Source organism: Nerophis ophidion, linkage group LG17 (assembly GCF_033978795.1).
Source record: "Nerophis ophidion isolate RoL-2023_Sa linkage group LG17, RoL_Noph_v1.0, whole genome shotgun sequence".
Lineage (NCBI taxonomy): Eukaryota > Metazoa > Chordata > Actinopteri > Syngnathiformes > Syngnathidae > Nerophis > Nerophis ophidion.
Window position 1 is genome coordinate 31,954,684 of NC_084627.1, and position 18,574 is coordinate 31,973,257.

Genomic DNA, 18,574 nt, shown 5'->3' on the forward strand with positions numbered 1-18,574 from the left:
AATTAAAATGTGATATTAACTCATTACATGCAAAGTGAGATATGTCAAGTCTTTATTTATTATAATTTTGATGATTTGGCTAAAGGTTTGACATATCTTATTATGTATATTAAGGCCAAGTTGAGTTAATATCCAATGCAACTAAATGTTGTATTGATTTGTAATTTCCACACGTTTTATTTTGTTAAATTCTACAGAATAATATTTATTTCTTATATTTTTGTAAGTATTTTTTTTCTACGTCATGTTAAGACCTCGCTTTGTATGGTCATATTACCTGTAAACTAAACAAAATTAAGGCAAATCCACGTTTTTTCTTCCCTTTTTTCCAAATATGAAAATAACTGATGAAAAACCAAATCTTTAAGCATAATTGAAAGTGGAATCAGAACCAGAAAAAAATTATGAATTACCATCTCTACACATGACTGTATGTCCACTGTATCCATTCTACAGTAAATGTCCAATTAAGAGTCTAAAGCATCACATTTTGAAGAATGACTAAATCTAGCTCACCTGCATATTCGCCTTTGTTGATCTCCTCCTCAAATAAGTCACTGAAACCTTCTCCGGCGTTTAAGCGGTCCAAACGGCCATCAATGAACTGGAGTTCCAAAACAATACATGCATTAGAATAGCTTCTTATTTGGAATGTGACAATGTTCAAATGCAGGTGCTTTCACTATGTTTGGCTCCCAGACAGAATGCAGTGGAAAAAACATGTGGATCGATGTCCTTTAGATGATGGTATGATCTAAGGGAAGGTTTAAGGCTACATAATGACCAACATGGTGGTCCTCCAGTATTTTTACGAGGTTCTGCCTTACCGAGTTTTATGGTTACGACACAATCCCAAAAAATATTGATACTGTACCGTGCAAAAAGTAAATAAAATAAATAGATACATGCGTGTGGCAGAAGAATACATTGGTGAATGAACAAATTAGTTGTGCATCGCCACAATGAGGAAGGAGAACGTCACTCTTGTTCTTTCTCATTGAATTTTAAACTCCCATGATGTCTCTCAAGTGTGATGCAGACTCTTCTGATTGAAGTGTGGCAAAGAAACAGAAAGTAAGGAGGGAAGTGAAATTAGACAGAGAGGAAATGTGGAAATCACGGGGGACGCATGCAGCACGGCGAGTTAGTTGCATGTTACGTAATTCATTCTAATTAACAATGCGAGAGAATTGGCTGAGCATGAAGAAGATGGAAAATACATCAATATCCGAACTCTATGTAAAAATCGGAAACGTGTTATCTTTAACTAAAGAGCAGGCTGCAGCTCACACTTCCTCATACTTTCTGTAACATTGAAGGAGAAATGATACTGAGACGGCTTGAAAAATGTCGCAGCTATAAGCGGCGCGAAGGAGCTCAGCATTGTATTTATTTTCATTAATGCAACTTTTAAAGAGTTCCTTACAAGGATGCCTTATAGCGGGGGTTTCCAAACTACTTCCCAAGTGTGGCCCGCCAGCCTCTTCAATTTGACCCAGGAGACATCATAATTCTTAAAGAGCAAGGAGTGTCTAAATGCTACATGTTTGCTGCCATCTTGTGAACAAGGTGAGTAAATCAGATCAAAGATCCTTAAAAGTACTTTAAAACAATAGTTCATCATTTACTTATATGACACAATCAAAACAACTTTCCCCAGTCATGATGCAATGCAAACTCAAAAAACAAAAAATGCAACTAACAAAAAGGTCAACAAACTTAAACAGAAACTGCTCACTGAACATTGTGGATATTATAAAACACTTTCAAACATTTTCAGTGTCTGTTTTAATGCTCACTCCTAACTTTGTTGGACAATATAACATTTTGGTTGTAGTGGGAGGGCACTGTGAATTTCCTGCACTGATTGGTTAAAATACTCAGAAGGATTGACAAGCTGTAAGCACATATGCACCTTCCAGTGTGCAACCACAGAGATTGTATTTCACCTTTCTATAACTATTTTATATGTACTCCATGAGTTATGTGCACATTGTGACTGACTTAGGTGATAATTTATGTAAATTAAAAAAATAATGGTATTAAATTTATATAATGATAGATCAACTTAATCGACTTAATCCATAGCAACCCTCAGGTTAACAAGATTTTTTTTTTTAATGTAATCGTTTGACTTCCTACTTTTTACATAAAGTTTAAATGTATTATTATTTATATACTTAGTGATTGTATGTATTTTATTTTGGTACAGTCCAGCCACTGAAACTTCACTTGCCAAGGAAAAAGGGAAGTGAGTAGAGCGGCCGTGTCAGCAACTTCAGGATTCCAGGTTCGATTATCGCTACCGCCATTCTAGTCAATGCCGTTGTGTCCTTGGGAAAGACACTTTACCCACCTGCTTTCATTGTCACCCACACTGGTTTAAATGTAGCTTAAAAATGTAGGTAATGGGTTTCACTATATGTAAAGCGCTTTGAGTCTCTCGAGAAAAGCACAAGATAAATATAATTCACGACAATTCACTTTTTAGAATGCTTCCTTGAAAAAACATGACTATACAAATAATGTAAGATGAAGCTGAATATAAAAAATAGGCAAGCAAAATTTGCGAGTGTGCGGGTATTTACCTGTTTGAAAAGCTGCAAATGGATAGCATTCTGGAGGAACTCTCTCATGGCACTCAATCGATGATTTACAAAGGCCTCTTCATTGAATGTTATTGGCTCACCCTGACAATGCAGAAAAAACATCAGGAGATTGGCTATAGACAAGGTAACCAGAGATGCTATAACATCAGGACCATTGTTTACCTGTAAAACAGAATATCTAAATTCTAATCACTGAAAAAATGTTCATTACACCATGTGCATTTTTACATGACTTTAGAGAAAGACTGAATACAGACAAATACAGACTTCAAAACTGTCGACAACCTTATGCTTATTATCACGTTTTAGGTTCATGATCAAAAATAACGGACACGTTTTGCTGAGTCTAATGACTATGTTGTAAAGGTGTAAATCAGGTGAATATGAGCCATAAAAAGTGAATTAAACATCCGTCGTCGTTCACGGAACGTAAATTAAGTATTGGTGACAGCTTTGAATGCCTTTTTAAAGTGATTTAGAGGTAGAATTGATTGCTCCCATTACCAATAACGAGTCGATTTTTACATGTTAGAATGCAAACATAAAAAAAACCTTTTTGTTTTCTTGTCTCTCATAATGATTGTGAACACTAGGCAACATTCCCAAAAATGGAAAGTTCCCCTTTAAAGACTAAGAAACAATTTAATTTCTCATTCTGGATCGAAGCTTCTGGTCCATAGTGTGACTGAAAATAAAGAAAAACTATTTCATTGGAGGAAATCGCTGTCTTTGTATTATTGGTCACCCTTCACTGTCTAACTGAGGCTCAGCCCTGCAGACAGTATCGTTTGTTAAGGACAACCTGTAGTTAGCACAGAAGTCCAATAACAATACGGCCCTGGTTGAGATCACAGAGGCATTTTCTTCCAAAGACTGTGGTGACCAAACATGGGCATTAGCGTCTCCCAGTAGTACCTCAACGTCCCCATTTGGGATGCTTTCCCTTCTAATTACCAGCCAAATTAAGTCAATAACGTCAGCAGCTTTGTACCACCTAAAAACATTCCCATAATTAAATGAATAATGTTTAACGTAGGCCTAGAAAAATCTAATCCACGCCTTTGTCTTCAGCAGGTTAAGATTACTGTAATGAGCTTCTCACTGGCCTCTCTAAACAAGCTGTGACCCTGGATTTCCACTGGATGTGTAAAGGCAGCATTCCCAAAAATGGAAAGTTCCCCTTTAAAGACTAAGAAACAATTTAATTTCTCATTCTGGATTGAAGCTTCTGGTCCATAATGTGACTGAAAATAAAGAAAAACTATTTCATTGGAGGAAATCGCTGTCTTTGTATTATTGGTCACCCTTCACTGTCTAACTGAGGCTCAGCCCTGCAGACAGTATCGTTTGTTAAGGACAACCTGTAGTTAGCACAGAAGTCCAATAACAATACGGCCCTGGTTGAGATCACAGAGGCATTTTCTTCCAAAGACTGTGGTGACCAAACATGGGCATTAGCGTCTCCCAGTAGTACCTCAACGTCCCCATTTGGGATGCTTTCCCTTCTAATTACCAGCCAAATTAAGTCAATAACGTCAGCAGCTTTGTACCACCTAAAAACATTCCCATAATTAAATGAATAATGTTTAACGTAGGCCTAGAAAAATCTAATCCACGCCTTTGTCTTCAGCAGGTTAAGATTACTGTAATGAGCTTCTCACTGGCCTCTCTAAACAAGCTGTGACCCTGGATTTCCTCTGGATGTGTAAAGGCAGCAGAATGGCGCCGCCACGGTGGTGGACTATTTCCAATTTTATTCAAGTCAGCGTATAGTGCCAGCGAAATATATACGCACTATACGCAGAGCTTCTATATTTGCCGGTCGAACGCGGTGGTTCAGTTAAGCTAAAAGTTGCTTGTGTTGGACAAGAAGTCATGCACAAACACAATAGAAAATGATTTGGTTTACTTTCCAAATAAAATACTCTGCTTTCAAGGCAGATTGCATTTTACACTCTGAAACGTCCTAATGGGCGTAGACCAGCATGAAGTGTACTTGGCAAAAGGTTTTCAGACGTAATTTCCCCTCGACACAAATTGAAAACGACATGCTGACTTTGGAGGGCAAACATTAAAACAATCCTATCACAAGCATATCCTGGGATAGGAGGCCCGGGGAAACAGGGAAGTGGTTAGCGAGAGTTGAATGTTGTTTGCTACAAAAAATTAATGGTGTCGTTCTGCAAGGCAAAACTGTCGTCTTTTCCCCAAGTCAAGTCAGGCGCCTGTCTGTGGGTAATGATGGACGGCAAATCACGAGAAGTTCTGTGGTGTTGTTGTTTAGCAACCGTTTAGGGCAGGACCGAGTTTATTTGCTTCTGTTCCTACGGAAGAACAAAATAAACTGTTTGTGGTTCACTTAACTATAACGCCCATTATCACGTGATTATGCACAAATTTGCATGATTTCATGAAAGTCCACGCTATTTTGCTGCAGGGCAAGCTGCAACAAAATGGCAGTGGGGATTGCCAAATTGCGGATGGCGGCTTCGTTTTAGGGTAGCGCTGTTCCGTTGTCATTACGCATCCAGTGAAAATCCGGGGTAAAGTAGCTAAAGTACAATGCAGCTGCTCGAGTCCTGACTAGAAGCAGGACATAACATATTAGTCCAGTGCTGAGGTCAGTGGAATAATATGGCTCCCTGTTTCTCAGAAAATATGCAAAAGCCAAAACCAGTGGAGTTCGCAAGTTGTCTAATTTGTCAATGAAAACAGAATACAATTATTTGCAAATCCTTTACAACTTATGTTCAATTGAATGGACTGCATCCATCCATCCATCCATCATCTTCCGCTTATCCGAGGTCGGGTCGCGGGGGCAACAGCCTAAGCAGGGAAACCCAGACTTCCCTCTCCCCAGCCACTTCGTCTAGTTCTTCCCGGGGGATCCCGAGGCGTTCCCAGGCCAGCCGGGAGACATAGTCTTCCCAACGTGTCCTGGGTCTTCCCCGTGGCCTCCTACTGGTTGGACGTGCCCTAAACACCTCCCTAGGGAGGCGTTCGGGTGGCATCCTGACCAGATGCCCAAACCACCTCATCTGGCTCCTCTCGATGTGAAGGAGCAGCGGCTTTACTTTGAGTTCCTCCCGGATGGCAGAGCTTCTCACCCTATCTCTAAGGGAGAGCCCCGCCACACGGCGAAGGAAACTCATTTCGGCCGCTTGTACCCGTGATCTTATCCTTTCGGTCATGACCCAAAGCTCATGACCATAAGTGAGGATGGGAACGTAGATCAACCGGTAAATTGAGAGCTTTCCCTTCCGGCTCAGCTCCTTTTTCACCACAACGGACCGGTACAACGTCCGCATTACTGAAGACGCCGCACCGATCCGCCTGTCAATCTCACGATCCACTCTTCCCTCACTCGTGAACAAGACTCCTAGGTACTTGAACTTCTCCACTTGGGGCAGGGTCTCCTCCCCAACCCGGAGATGGCACTCCACCCTTTTCCGGGCGAGAACCATGGACTCGGACTTGGAGGTGCTGATTCTCATTCCGGTCGCTTCACACTCGGCTGCGAACCGATCCAGCGAGAGCTGGAGATCCCGGTCAGATGAAGCCATCAGGACCACATCATCTGCAAAAAGCAGAGACCTAATCCTGCGGTTACCAAACCGGAACCCCTCAACGCCTTGACTGCGCCTAGAAATTCTGTCCATAAAAGTTATGAACAGAATCGGTGACAAAGGACAGCCTTGGCGGAGTCCAACCCTCACTGGAAATGTGTTCGACTTACTGCCGGCAATGCGGACCAAGCTCTGGCACTGATCGTACAGGGAACGGACCGCCACAATAAGACAATCCGATACCCCATACTCTCTGAGCACTCCCCACAGGACTTCCCGAGGGACACGGTCGAATGCCTTCTCCAAGTCCACAAAGCACATGTAGACTGGTTGGGCAAACTCCCATGCACCCTCAAGAACCCTGCCGAGAGTATAGAGCTGGTCCACAGTTCCACGACCAGGACGAAAACCACACTGTTCCTCCTGAATCCGAGGTTCGACTATCCGACGTAGCCTCCTCTCCAGTACACCTGAATAAACCTTACCGGGAAGGCTGAGGAGTGTGATCCCACGATAGTTGGAACACACCCTCCGGTCCCCCTTCTTAAAGAGAGGAACCACCACCCCGGTCTGCCAATCCAGAGGTACCGCCCCCGATGTCCACGCGATGCTGCAAAGTCTTGTCAACCAAGACAGCCCCACAGCATCCAGAGCCTTAAGGAACTCCGGGCGGATCTCGTCCACCCCTGGGGCCTTGCCACCGAGGAGCTTTTTAACTACCTCAGCGACCTCAGCCCCAGAAATAGGAGAGTCCACCACAGATTCCCCAGGCACTGCTTCCTCATAGGAAGACGTGTTGGTGGGATTGAGGAGGTCTTCGAAGTATTCCTTCCACCTATCCACAACATCCGCAGTCGAGGTCAGCAGAACACCATCCGCACCATACACGGTGTTGATAGTGCACTGCTTCCCCTTCCTGAGGCGGCGGACTGTGGTCCAGAATCGCTTCGAAGCCGTCCGGAAGTCGTTTTCCATGGCTTCCCCGAACTCTTCCCATGTCCGAGTTTTTGCCTCCGCGACCGCTGAAGCTGCACACCGCTTGGCCTGTCGGTACCTGTCCACTGCCTCCGGAGTCCTATGAGCCAAAAGGACCCGATAGGACTCCTTCTTCAGCTTGACGGCATCCCTCACCGCTGGTGTCCACCAAGGGGTTTTAGGATTGCCGCCCCGACAGGCACCAACTACCTTGCGGCCACAGCTCCGATCTGCCGCCTCGACAATAGAGGTGCGGAACATGGTCCACTCGGACTCAATGTCCAGCACCTCCCTCGTGACATGTTCAAAGTTCTTCCGGAGGTGGGAATTGAAACTTTGTCTGACAGGAGACTCTGCTAGACGTTCCCAGCAGACCCTCACAATGCGTTTGGGCCTCCCAGGTCTGTCCGGCATCCTCCCCCACCATCGCAGCCAACTCACCACCAGGTGGTGATCGGTAGAAAGCTCCGCCCCTCTCTTCACCCGAGTGTCCATAACATGAGGCCGCAAATCCGATGACACAACTACGAAGTCGATCATGGAACTGCAGCCTAGGGTGTCCTGGTGCCAAGTGCACATATGGACACCCTTATGTTTGAACATGGTGTTTGTTATGGACAAACTGTGACTGCAACGACAAGATATTTAATGTTCGAACTGAGAAACTTTTTTGGAAATAATCATTAACTAAGAATTTAATGGCATCAACACGTTGCACAAAAGTTGGCACAGGGGTATTTTTTGCACTGTGTTACATGGCCTTTCCGTTTAACAACACTCAGTAAACGTTTGGGAACTGAGGAGACCCACTTTTGAAGCTTTTCAGGTGAAATTCTTTCCAATTCCTGCTTGATGCACACCTTATGTTGTTCAACAGACCGGGGTCTCCATTGTGGTGTTTTAGGCTTCATATTACGCCACACATTTTCAATGGGAGACAGGTCTGGACAACAGGCAGGCCAGTTTAGTACCCACACTCTTTTACTATGAAGTCACGCTGTTGTAACACGTAGCTTGGCATTGTCTTGCTGAAATAAGCAGAGGCGTGATATCGTTGCTTGGAAGGCAACATATGTTGCTCCAAAACCTGTATGTACCTTTCAGCATTAACGGTGCCTTCACAAATGTGTAAGTTACCCATGCCTTGGGCACTAATACACCCCCATACCATCACAGATGCTCAATTTTGAACTTTGTTTATAACAATCCGGATGGTTATTTTCCTCTCTGTTCCAGACGACACAAAGTCCACAGTTTCTAAAAATAATTCGAAATGTGGACTGGTCAGACCACAGAACACTTTTCCACTTTGCATCAGTCCATCTCAGATTAGCTCGGGCTCTCCAAAGCCGGTGGCGTTTCTGGATGTTGTTGATAAATGGCTTTAGAGTTTTAAATAACACTTACAGATGTAGCAACCAACTGTAGTTACTGACAACAGTTTTCTGAAGTGTTCCTGAGCCCATGTGGTTATAACCTTTACACACTGATGCCTGAGGGATCAAAGGTACGTAACATCATCGCTTACGTGCAGTGATTCTCTGAACCTTTTGATGATATTACGGACCGTAGATTGTGAAATCCCTAAATTCCTTGCAATAGCTCGTTGAGAACTGTTGTTCTTAAAGTGTTCGTCAATTTGCTCATGCATTTGTTCACAAAGTGGTGACCCTCGCCCCATCCTTGTTTGTGAATGACTGAGCATTTCATGGGAGCCGCTTCTATACCCAATCATGGTGCACACCTGTTCCCAATTAGCCTGTTCACCTGTGGGATGTTCCGAATAAGTGTTTGATGAGTTCTCCTCAACTTTCTCAGTCTTTTTTGCCACTTGTGCCTGCTTTTTTGAAACATGTTGCAGGCATCAAATTCCAAATGAGCTAATATTTGCAAAAAATAAAGTTTTCCAGTTCGAACGTTAAGTATCTTGTCATTGCAGTCTATTCAATTGAATATACCTGTAGGTTGAAAAGGATTTGCAAATCTTTGTATTCTGTTTTTATTTACAATTTACAAAACGTGCCAGCTCCACTGGTTTTGAGTTTTTTTTACTTTAAAACAGCTCTGCTTGAGTACAATTTCATGGTCTCTGACATATGAACTATCTTGGGTCCTAAAAACATTAGGGTGTGGTCTCTTGCTGGTGTCCAGAGTCAGGACGAAACACAGTAAGACTGCGTTTAAGTTTTATGCCCCTAAAATCTGGAATAGACTTCCAGGCCTCAATGTTCGCAATGTTTAAATCTAGGCTCAAAAATCTTATTTAATTGTGCAGATGTTGTGTTTTAATTTGTTTCTTGTGTTGAACAAAGAGAGCAGACTCCCAATACAAATGTATTGTGTGTTAAACATATAATTACCAATAAATCAGATTCTGATGACAACTGAAATACATTGTTTCTACACTCTTTGATTTTATTTGAATTCCGACTGTTTTAGAATAATTGTATTTATTTTTTTTGTATTTTTATGTAAAGCACTTTAATTGCCTTGTGTACAAACCATGTTCTATAATACACTTGCCTCGCCATATCTTATTATTCTGAGCAGATTGGCGTATGTGCACAAACATTGACAACCTTTTCCTCTACCCAAAGGCACAAGAAAGTGACACTTGTTTACCAGGGATGATCCATATGCACTGAGCCAGAGGGGTCAATGATACAACTCTCCTCTGCAGAAAGTCCCAACAATAGTCACATACACACCAGGTGTGGAGAAATTATCCTCTGCATTTGACCTATCCCCATGTTCAACCCCTGGGAGGTGAGGGAAGCAGTGAGCAACAGCGGTGGCTGCACTCAAAAATCAGTTTGGGGATTTAAACCCCAATTCCAACCCTTGATGTTGAGTGACAAGCAGGGAGGCAGTGGGTCCCTTTTTATAGTCTTTGGTATGTCTTGGTCTGGGTTTGGACCTACAACTTTCCAGTCTCAGAGCGGACACTCTAACCACAAGGCCAGTGAGCAGGACTTTAGACCCTCTGAAAGAGTTTGGTTCCAGAGCTAGAATTGTAGATTGAGAATGTTGTTAAGTTGGACCTTCTCTCTCTAGGCAACTTCATTGTGTGCTACTTCCAACCTTAATAAACATTTCAACACAAAATTGATCTTAACAATTAAAAAGTTCTTGCTGTGAGGACATCTATCAATATGGCGCAGAGGTTTGTTTAAGTCTGCAAAGGCCTTCAGGCATTATTCTTCACAACAACACAAAACTCTTGTTCAACTCTTGTTAAACGTGTTATATGCAGTGTGCAATACAATCTTCTTACCGACTCAATTCGCAGAGCATTTCTGTAGCTGCCAAACAAAGATGCTTGACTCTTGAGGAAAGCTTGAGCCATACCATCCCCTGGAGTTGTTGAGAACTTTTTCAAACGACTTTTCAGAGATGAGACCTAATTAAAAAACATAACAGGACAATAATGTTTAGTGACTAAAGCACTGACATAAACATGACATCTATTAAATATTCAATAAATAAATTAATATAACATTGATCTATTAGATATCTAAAATACCAGGAATTAATTACTTTACCGGAGTCTGACTGAGGAGGTTATAAAGCTGTGAATTGCTTTCTTAAGTCTGAGTAATAGTGCATGTACAGTCGTGCTCATAAGTATACATACCCTGGGAGAATTCATAATTTCTTGGACTTTCTTTAGAGAATATGAATGATAACACAAAAACCTTTCTTCCACTCATGCTTAATGGTTGTGTGAAGCTATTTATTGGCAAACATCTGTGTTTACTATTTTTAAATCAAAATGACAAAAGAAAGTACCCAAATGAATGGCCGAGACGCCAGAAGAAAGCCCATCCATCCATCCATCCATCATCTTCCGCTTATCCGAGGTCGGGTCGCGGGGGCAGCAGCCTAAGCAGGGAAGCCCAGACTTCCCTATCTCCAGCCACTTCGTCTAGCTCTTCCCGGGGGATCCCGAGGCGTTCCCAGGCCAGCCGGGAGACATAGTCTTTCCAACGTGTCCTGGGTCTTCCCCGTGGCCTCCTACCAGCTGGACGTGCCCTAAACACATCCCTAGGGAGGCGTTCGGGTGGCATCCTGACCAGATGCCCGAACCACCTCATCTGGCTCCTCTCGATGTGGAGGAGCAGCGGCTTTACGTTGAGCTCCTCCCGGATGGCAGAGCTTCTCACCCTCTCTCTAAGGGAGAGCCCCGCCACCCGGCGGAGGAAACTCATTTCGGCCGCTTGTACCCGTGATCTTATCCTTTCGGTCATGACCCAGAGCTCATGACCATAGGTGAGGATGGGAACGTAGATCGACCGGTAAATTGAGAGCTTTGCCTTCCGGCTCAGCTCCTTCTTCACCACAACGGATCGATACAACGTCCGCATTACTGAAGACGCCGCACCGATCCGCCTGTCGATCTCACGATCCACTCTTCCCCCACTCGTGAACAAGACTCCTAGGTACTTGAACTCCTCCACTTGGGGCAGGGTCTCCTCCCCAACCCGGAGATGGCACTCCACCCTTTTCCGGGCGAGAACCATGGACTCGGACTTGGAGGTGCTGATTCTCATTCCGGTCGCTTCACACTCGGCTGCGAACCGATCCAGTGAGAGCTGAAGATCCCGGCCAGATGAAGCCATCAGGACTACATCATCTGCAAAAAGCAGAGACCTAATCCCGTGGCCACCAAACCGGAACCCCTCAACGCCTTGACTGCGCCTAGAAATTCTGTCCATAAAAGTTATGAACAGAATCGGTGACAAAGGACAGCCTTGGCGGAGTCCAATCTTCACTGGAAACGTGTCCGACTTACTGCCAGCAATGCGGACCAAGCTCTGACACTGATCATACAGGGATCGGACCGCCACAATAAGACATTCCGATACCCCATACTCTCTGAGCACTCCCCACAGGACTTCCCGAGGGACACGGTCGAATGCCTTCTCCAAGTCCACAAAGCACATGTAGACTGGTTGGGCAAACTCCCATGCACCCTCAAGAACCCTGCCGAGAGTATAGAGCTGGTCCACAGTTCCACGACCAGGACGAAAACCACACTGTTCCTCCTGAATCCGAGGTTCGACTATCCGGCGAAGCCTCCTCTCCAGTACACCTGAATAAACCTTACCGGGAAGGCTGAGGAGTGTGATCCCACGATAGTTGGAACACACCCTCCGGTCCCCCTTCTTAAAGAGAGGGACCACCACCCCGGTCTGCCAATCCAGAGGTACCGCCCCCGATGTCCACGCGATGCTGCAGAGTCTTGTCAACCAAGACAGCCCCACAGCATCCAGAGCCTTAAGGAACTCCGGGCGGATCTCATCCACCCCCGGGGCCTTGCCGCCGAGGAGCTTTTTAACTACCTCAGCGACCTCAGCCCCAGAAATAGGAGAGTCCACTACAGATTCCCCAGGCACCGCTTCCTCAAAGAAAGACGTGTTGGTGGGATTGAGGAGGTCTTCGAAGTATTCCCTCCACCGATCCACAACATCCGCAGTCGAAGTCAGCAGAACACCATCCGCACCATACACGGTGTTGATAGTGCACTGCTTCCCCTTCCTGAGGCGCCGTATGGTGGTCCAGAATCGTTTCGAAGCCGTCCGGAAGTCGTTTTCCATGGCTTCCCCGAACTCTTCCCATGTCCGAGTTTTTGCCTCCGCGACCGCTAAAGCTGCACACCGCTTGGCCCGTCGGTACCCGTCCACTGCCTCCGGAGTCCTATGAGCCAAAAGAACCCGATAGGACTCCTTCTTCAGCTTGACGGCATCCCTCACTGCTGGTGTCCACCAACGGGTTCTGGGATTACCGCCACGACAGGCACCAACAACCTTGCGGCCACAGCTCCAATCAGCCGCCTCGACAATAGAGGTTCGGAACATGGTCCACTCGGACTCAATGTCCCGCACCTCCCTCGTGACATGTTCAAAGTTCTCCCGGAGGTGTGAATTGAAACTCTCTCTGACAGGAGACTCTGCCAGACGTTCCCAGCAGACCCTCACAATGCGCTTGGGCCTGCCAGGTCTGTCCGGCATCCTTCCCCACCATCGCAGCCAACTCACCACCAGGTGGTGATCGGTAGAAAGCTCCGCCCCTCTCTTCACCCGAGTGTCCAAAACATAAGGCCGCAAATCCGATGACACAACTACAAAGTCGATCATGGAACTGCGGCCTAGGGTGTCCTGGTGCCAAGTGCACATATGGACACCCTTATGTTTGAACATGGTGTTTGTTATCGACAAACTGTGACGAGCACAAAAGTCCAATAACAAAACACCACTCGGGTTTAGATCCGGGCGACCATTCTTCCCAATCACGCCTCTCCAGGTTTCACTGTCGTTGCCAACATGAGCGTTGAAGTCTCCCAGTAGGACAAGGGAATCACCCGGAGGAGCACTTTCCAGTACTCCCTCGAGTGTACCCAAAAAGGGTGGGTATTCTGAACTGCTGTTTGGTGCGTAAGCACAAACAACAGTCAGGACCCGTCCGCCCACCCGAAGGCGAAGGGAAGCTACCCTCTCGTCCACTGGGTTGAACTCAAACGTACAGGCTTTGAGCCGGGGGGCAACCAGAATTGCCACCCCAGCCCGTCGCCTCTCACTGCCGGCAACGCCAGAGTGGAAGAGGGTCCAGTCCCTCTCGAGAGAACTGGTTCCAGAGCCCTTGCTGTGCGTCGAGGTGAGTCCGACTATATCCAGCCGGAACTTCTCTACCTCGCGCACTAGCTCAGGCTCCTTCCCCCCCAGTGACGTGACGTTCCACGTCCCAAGAGCTAGCTTCTGTAGCCGAGGATCGGACCGCCAAGTGCCCTCCCTTCGGCTGCCGCCCAGCTCACAATGCACCCGACCTCTATGGCCCCTCCTATGAGTGGTGAGCCCATTGGAGGGATGACCCACGTTGCCTCTTCGGGCTGTGCCCGGCCGGGCCCCATGGGAACAGGCCCGACCACCAGGCGCTCGCCATCGTGCCCCAACTCCGGGCCTGGCTCCAGAGCGGGGCCCCGGTGACCCACGTCCGGGCGAGGGAAATCTGGGTTCATTTCGTTGTAATTCCATAGAAGTCTTTGAGCTGCTCTTTGTCTGATCACTCACCTAGGACCTGTTTGTCTTGGGAGACCCTACCAGGGGGCATGAAAACCCCCAGACAACATAGCTCCTAGGATCATTGGGACACGCAAACTCCTCTACCACGGTAAGGTAGCAGCTCAGAGAGGAGGCCAGAAGAAAGCCATTTATGCGCAAATGTCACAAAGTATCCTGCATACATTATGCCAAACAGCACAGAGACAGGCCTCAAAACTTCTGGAACAAACTAATTTGGAAAGTGATGGCTTTCTTCTGGCGATTCGACCATGCAGCCCATTTTTCTTCAAGTGCCTCCTAAATTGTGCATCTTGAAACAGCCACACCACAATTTTTCACAGAGTCCTGTATTTCAGCTGAAGTTATTGTGGATTTTTCTCTGCATCTCGAACAATTTTCCTGGCAGTTGAGGATGAAATCTTTGCTGCTCTACCTGAATCCCTAATTTTTCCACTTCTTAATCAGCGTTTGAACACTGCTGATTGGCATTCTCAATTCTTTGGATATCATTTTATACACCTTTCCTGTTTTATGCAGTTCAATTACTATTTCTTGCAGATCCTTTGACAATTATTTTACCTTTACCATGACTCAGAATCCAGAAACATCTGTGCAGCACTGGATGAAAGATGCAATGGTCTGTCAGAAGACCAGAAACTCACTGACCTTTTATACACACACATTAATTACAAACATGTCACAGGTGAGGATTGGAACCTTGATTAGCCATTCAAACCTGTTTGTGTCAACTTTTGTGCATGTTATCAGATCAAAGTCACTGCGGTAAGTAAACTTTTGATCAGGGTCATTTGGGTACTTTCTTTTGTAATTTGGTTTTAAAAAGAGTAAACACAGTTGTTTGCCAATAAATAGCTTCACACAACCATTAAGCATCAATCAATCAATGTTTATTTATATAGCCCTAAATCATAAGTGTTTCAAAGGGCTGCACAAACCACAACGACATCCTCGGTACAGAGCCCACATAAGGGCAAGGAAAAACTCACACCCAGTGGGACGTCGATGACAGTGACAATGATGACTATGAGAAACCTTGGAGAGGACCGCATATGTTGTAACATTTCTTCTAATGTTATTTCATCAAAAAGAGAGAAACTATTTTGGAGGGCATTATCTGCCGTATATACAGTCGTATCTGTGTTAATAGAATTGTAGCTGGGACGTATTGTCTTTAATCTCCTTTCTAATGAGTTCAACTTTCTTATTAAAGAAATTCATAAAGTCATCTGTGGTGCTACTGAAAGGAGTCCCTTGTTGGGTTAGCGATGCTACTGTACTAAACAAAAAATTTGGATCGTTTTTATTAAGGTGGATGAGATTTGAGTAATATTTAGCTTTAGCTAAGGTAAGCATGCGTTTATATGTTATTAAATCATCACTCCATGCTTGATGGAAAACATCAAGTTTAGTCACACGCCATATGCGTTCCAGCTTTCTACATAATTTATGAGCTCTAGTTTGTTCTGTAAACCATGGGGTACGCTTTTTGGAGCCTTTTTTAAATTCAGCGGTGCTATACTGTCAATGGTTTCGCGCAGGGCGTGTCAAAGTTGTTAGTGAGGTTATCAATACAGCCCACATAATTTGGGAATGACGCCATTACCAAGGGCAGTAGGCCAGCAAGATTTGTCGTTGTGGCAGCATTAATGTTGCGGCTGCTATAGCAGTTATTAATATTATTAGCTTGCCGAACATGAGTCTGAACTTCGAATTTTATAAGGTAATGATCGGACATTACTTTAGTCTATCATAACTTTGGAAACGGTGATACCCCTGACAAGCACTAGGTCTATCGTATTACCGTTGCGATGCGTGGGTTCATTTACTTTTTGTGTAAGACCACAGCTATCAATTATAGTCTGGAGCGCCACGCATGGTGGGTCCGATGGGGTATTCATATGGATATTAAAGTCCCCCATTATAATTTTATTATCGGCGTGCGTCACTAGATCAGCAACGAACTCTGAGAATTCACTGATAAAGTCCGAATAGGGCCCGGGGGGGCGGTAGATAACAGCCAGGTATAGAGGCAGCGGTGTGACAAACCTCATAGTAAGCAACTTAAACAATTTATATTTATTATTTAGGTTAGGACTAAGGTTAACGTTTTTGTTGTATATTAGTGCGACCCCCCACCCCTTTTAAGGGGACGGGCAATATGTGCATTCGTATAGTTAGGAAGAGATGCCTCATTTAGCGCAAAAAAATTGTCTGGTTTAAGCCAGGTTTCGCTGAGACCGATGACGTTAAGATTGTTGTCTCTAATGACCTCATTAACTAATAACGTTTTGGGAGACAATGATCTTATGTTTAAAAAGCCCATATTAAAGGTAGTGGGCTGTTTTAAGGAGTTTATGATCAAATTATCCGTAGTAGCAATATTAATAATGTTGCGTTTATTATGCGTAGTGCAATTAAAATAATTACGACCATATCTAGGAATTGATATTAATTGATAAGCATGAATGGAAGAAAGGTTTTTGTGTTATCATTCATATTCTCTGAAGAATGGCCAAGAAATCATAAATTCTCCCAGGGTATGTAAACTTATGAGCACAACTGTATCTGCATGCTGAGAGGAGTTTGTGTGTACTGTCAGTGGCTATCTGCAGACGTAAGATCTGATTCCTTTGTTGAAGTTGGATGAGAGTGGTTTCTGTTCTTGGCTGATAATTTCTTATACTGAGCTTGATGATCCTACTGAGTTTGTTTCTTAAAAGGTGTTGAGTGATCCATACCATTTTATGTTGAATGTCATAAATGACCACCATTTGCTGCATTCGAGGGAGATGATGGTGGCGCCACAACAGACTAACGAGGCTAACATCACCAAACTCTTCAAACCCAGTGACAATATGTTGTTATCAATAACTATCAGTAATTCTTTAATATCCACATTTTAAATATTTACAGCACTCTGGCAATTCCTTCTATCCCCCCTTGTTCCCTTTCCCCATATTCTGCCTTTCCTTCACCGGCCCCTTCTACAGTTTTCCCTGATCAGTCAGTCCAACGTCACTTCTTTTTTGAAAGGCATGGAAATCTAAGCCTGTCTCCTGGACCTAGCTTAATCAAAACTTTCTCCCCACCATCCCCTTTCTTATCACATCAATCATCCACACATCTCTCATGTCTTGCTCAGTCCACCCCTCACTGAAACTTGCTGCCATCATCTACATCCTTAAAAAACCTGGTTTTAACCCTAACAAAATGGAAAATGTCTCGCTAATCTGTCTGCTCCCCCGATAACTACAGTAACCTATCCAACTTCAAGACTCATGCCAAAACCCACAAAGTGTATCCAGGTTTTAATTTTAGATACTTTTACTTTATTCAATGCCTAATTATTTTCTGTTTTTAAGTGAATTACTTTCTTGTTTGAGCTTTGCTTTTTCGTATTCTAGTACGTCTACTTTCATTACTTATTGTGTGAGCACTTCATAACATTAGGACAGCTCAGTGTGTCTCTTTGAAATGTTTTTTTAATTAAATGCACTTAGCTAATGGTTTAATGCTTTATTTAATATGTTTGTGTTCAGTATTTCGTGAGATGTTGGTTGCATCAGTTTGTGGCGTTATCAGTGTGTGAGTAGATCCATATAAGCCAACAAATTAGGTGAAGAATGACAGTTCTTCCAATCAAAAAGTGAAAGTACTTTGAATTGTATTCACATTTACTCTAGCGACTGTTCCTTACCACATCCTGGGGTAGACTTTGGAGGTCATTGTAGGGAGTTTCAAGCGTGTTTGTGTCCACATTCAATACCACCACATCCTCTATTGCCATTCCCCGAACTTTCTAATGAGAAACACAAAACAGAACATGACACACGATACTGGCAAATTTTAGCGCACATTGCACAAATTCTCTCAAATCTGTGCAACACAGAAGATGACAATTTTTACCAACTAATTCAAATTAGTTCAACAGCATCCATCTTTTCTAAAGACAAAATATGCTCCAATATCCCAACTTGTGTGTGTGTTGGAGATTTGCAATTGCTTTGCATTGAACTGTAGTTTTACATGGTGAAGAAGTTAGAAAAAACACTGGCATTATTTGACTAAATTAAAAAAATAAAATTAAGTAACAATCCATGGAGTTATACAATATATCTACTGCCCAGTTTAATCTGCCCACTGCTTCTCAAGTTTTCTTAAGTATTGATTAAAATATAAAATTATGGTACAACATACGATAAATAGTTTTTACATTTCTAAAAAATACAGCAGGAGGGAATGATTTAGAGTTAAGGTACGCAAACATATTACATTTAATTCAATCCAGAGAGTGCTTGGTACACTGGCTTAAAATAATGTCTTTTGTTCATGTGTGTTGGGGTAA

General features: G+C 44.0%; 1 protein-coding gene across 1 annotated transcript in view; it reads right to left on the bottom strand.

Moving 5' to 3' along the window:
• Nucleotides 1-18,574, bottom strand: part of dennd1a (DENN/MADD domain containing 1A) — a 101,919-nt gene that overhangs the window by 38,454 nt on the left and 44,891 nt on the right. Inside the window, exons 12-15 of the mRNA XM_061876758.1 lie at nucleotides 17,927-18,028; nucleotides 10,425-10,550; nucleotides 2,589-2,690; nucleotides 517-604 (exon numbers count right to left, since the gene is read on the bottom strand). Of these exons, the coding sequence (XP_061732742.1) occupies nucleotides 517-604; nucleotides 2,589-2,690; nucleotides 10,425-10,550; nucleotides 17,927-18,028 (418 nt within the window). The remainder of the gene's footprint in view (nucleotides 1-516; nucleotides 605-2,588; nucleotides 2,691-10,424; nucleotides 10,551-17,926; nucleotides 18,029-18,574) is intronic.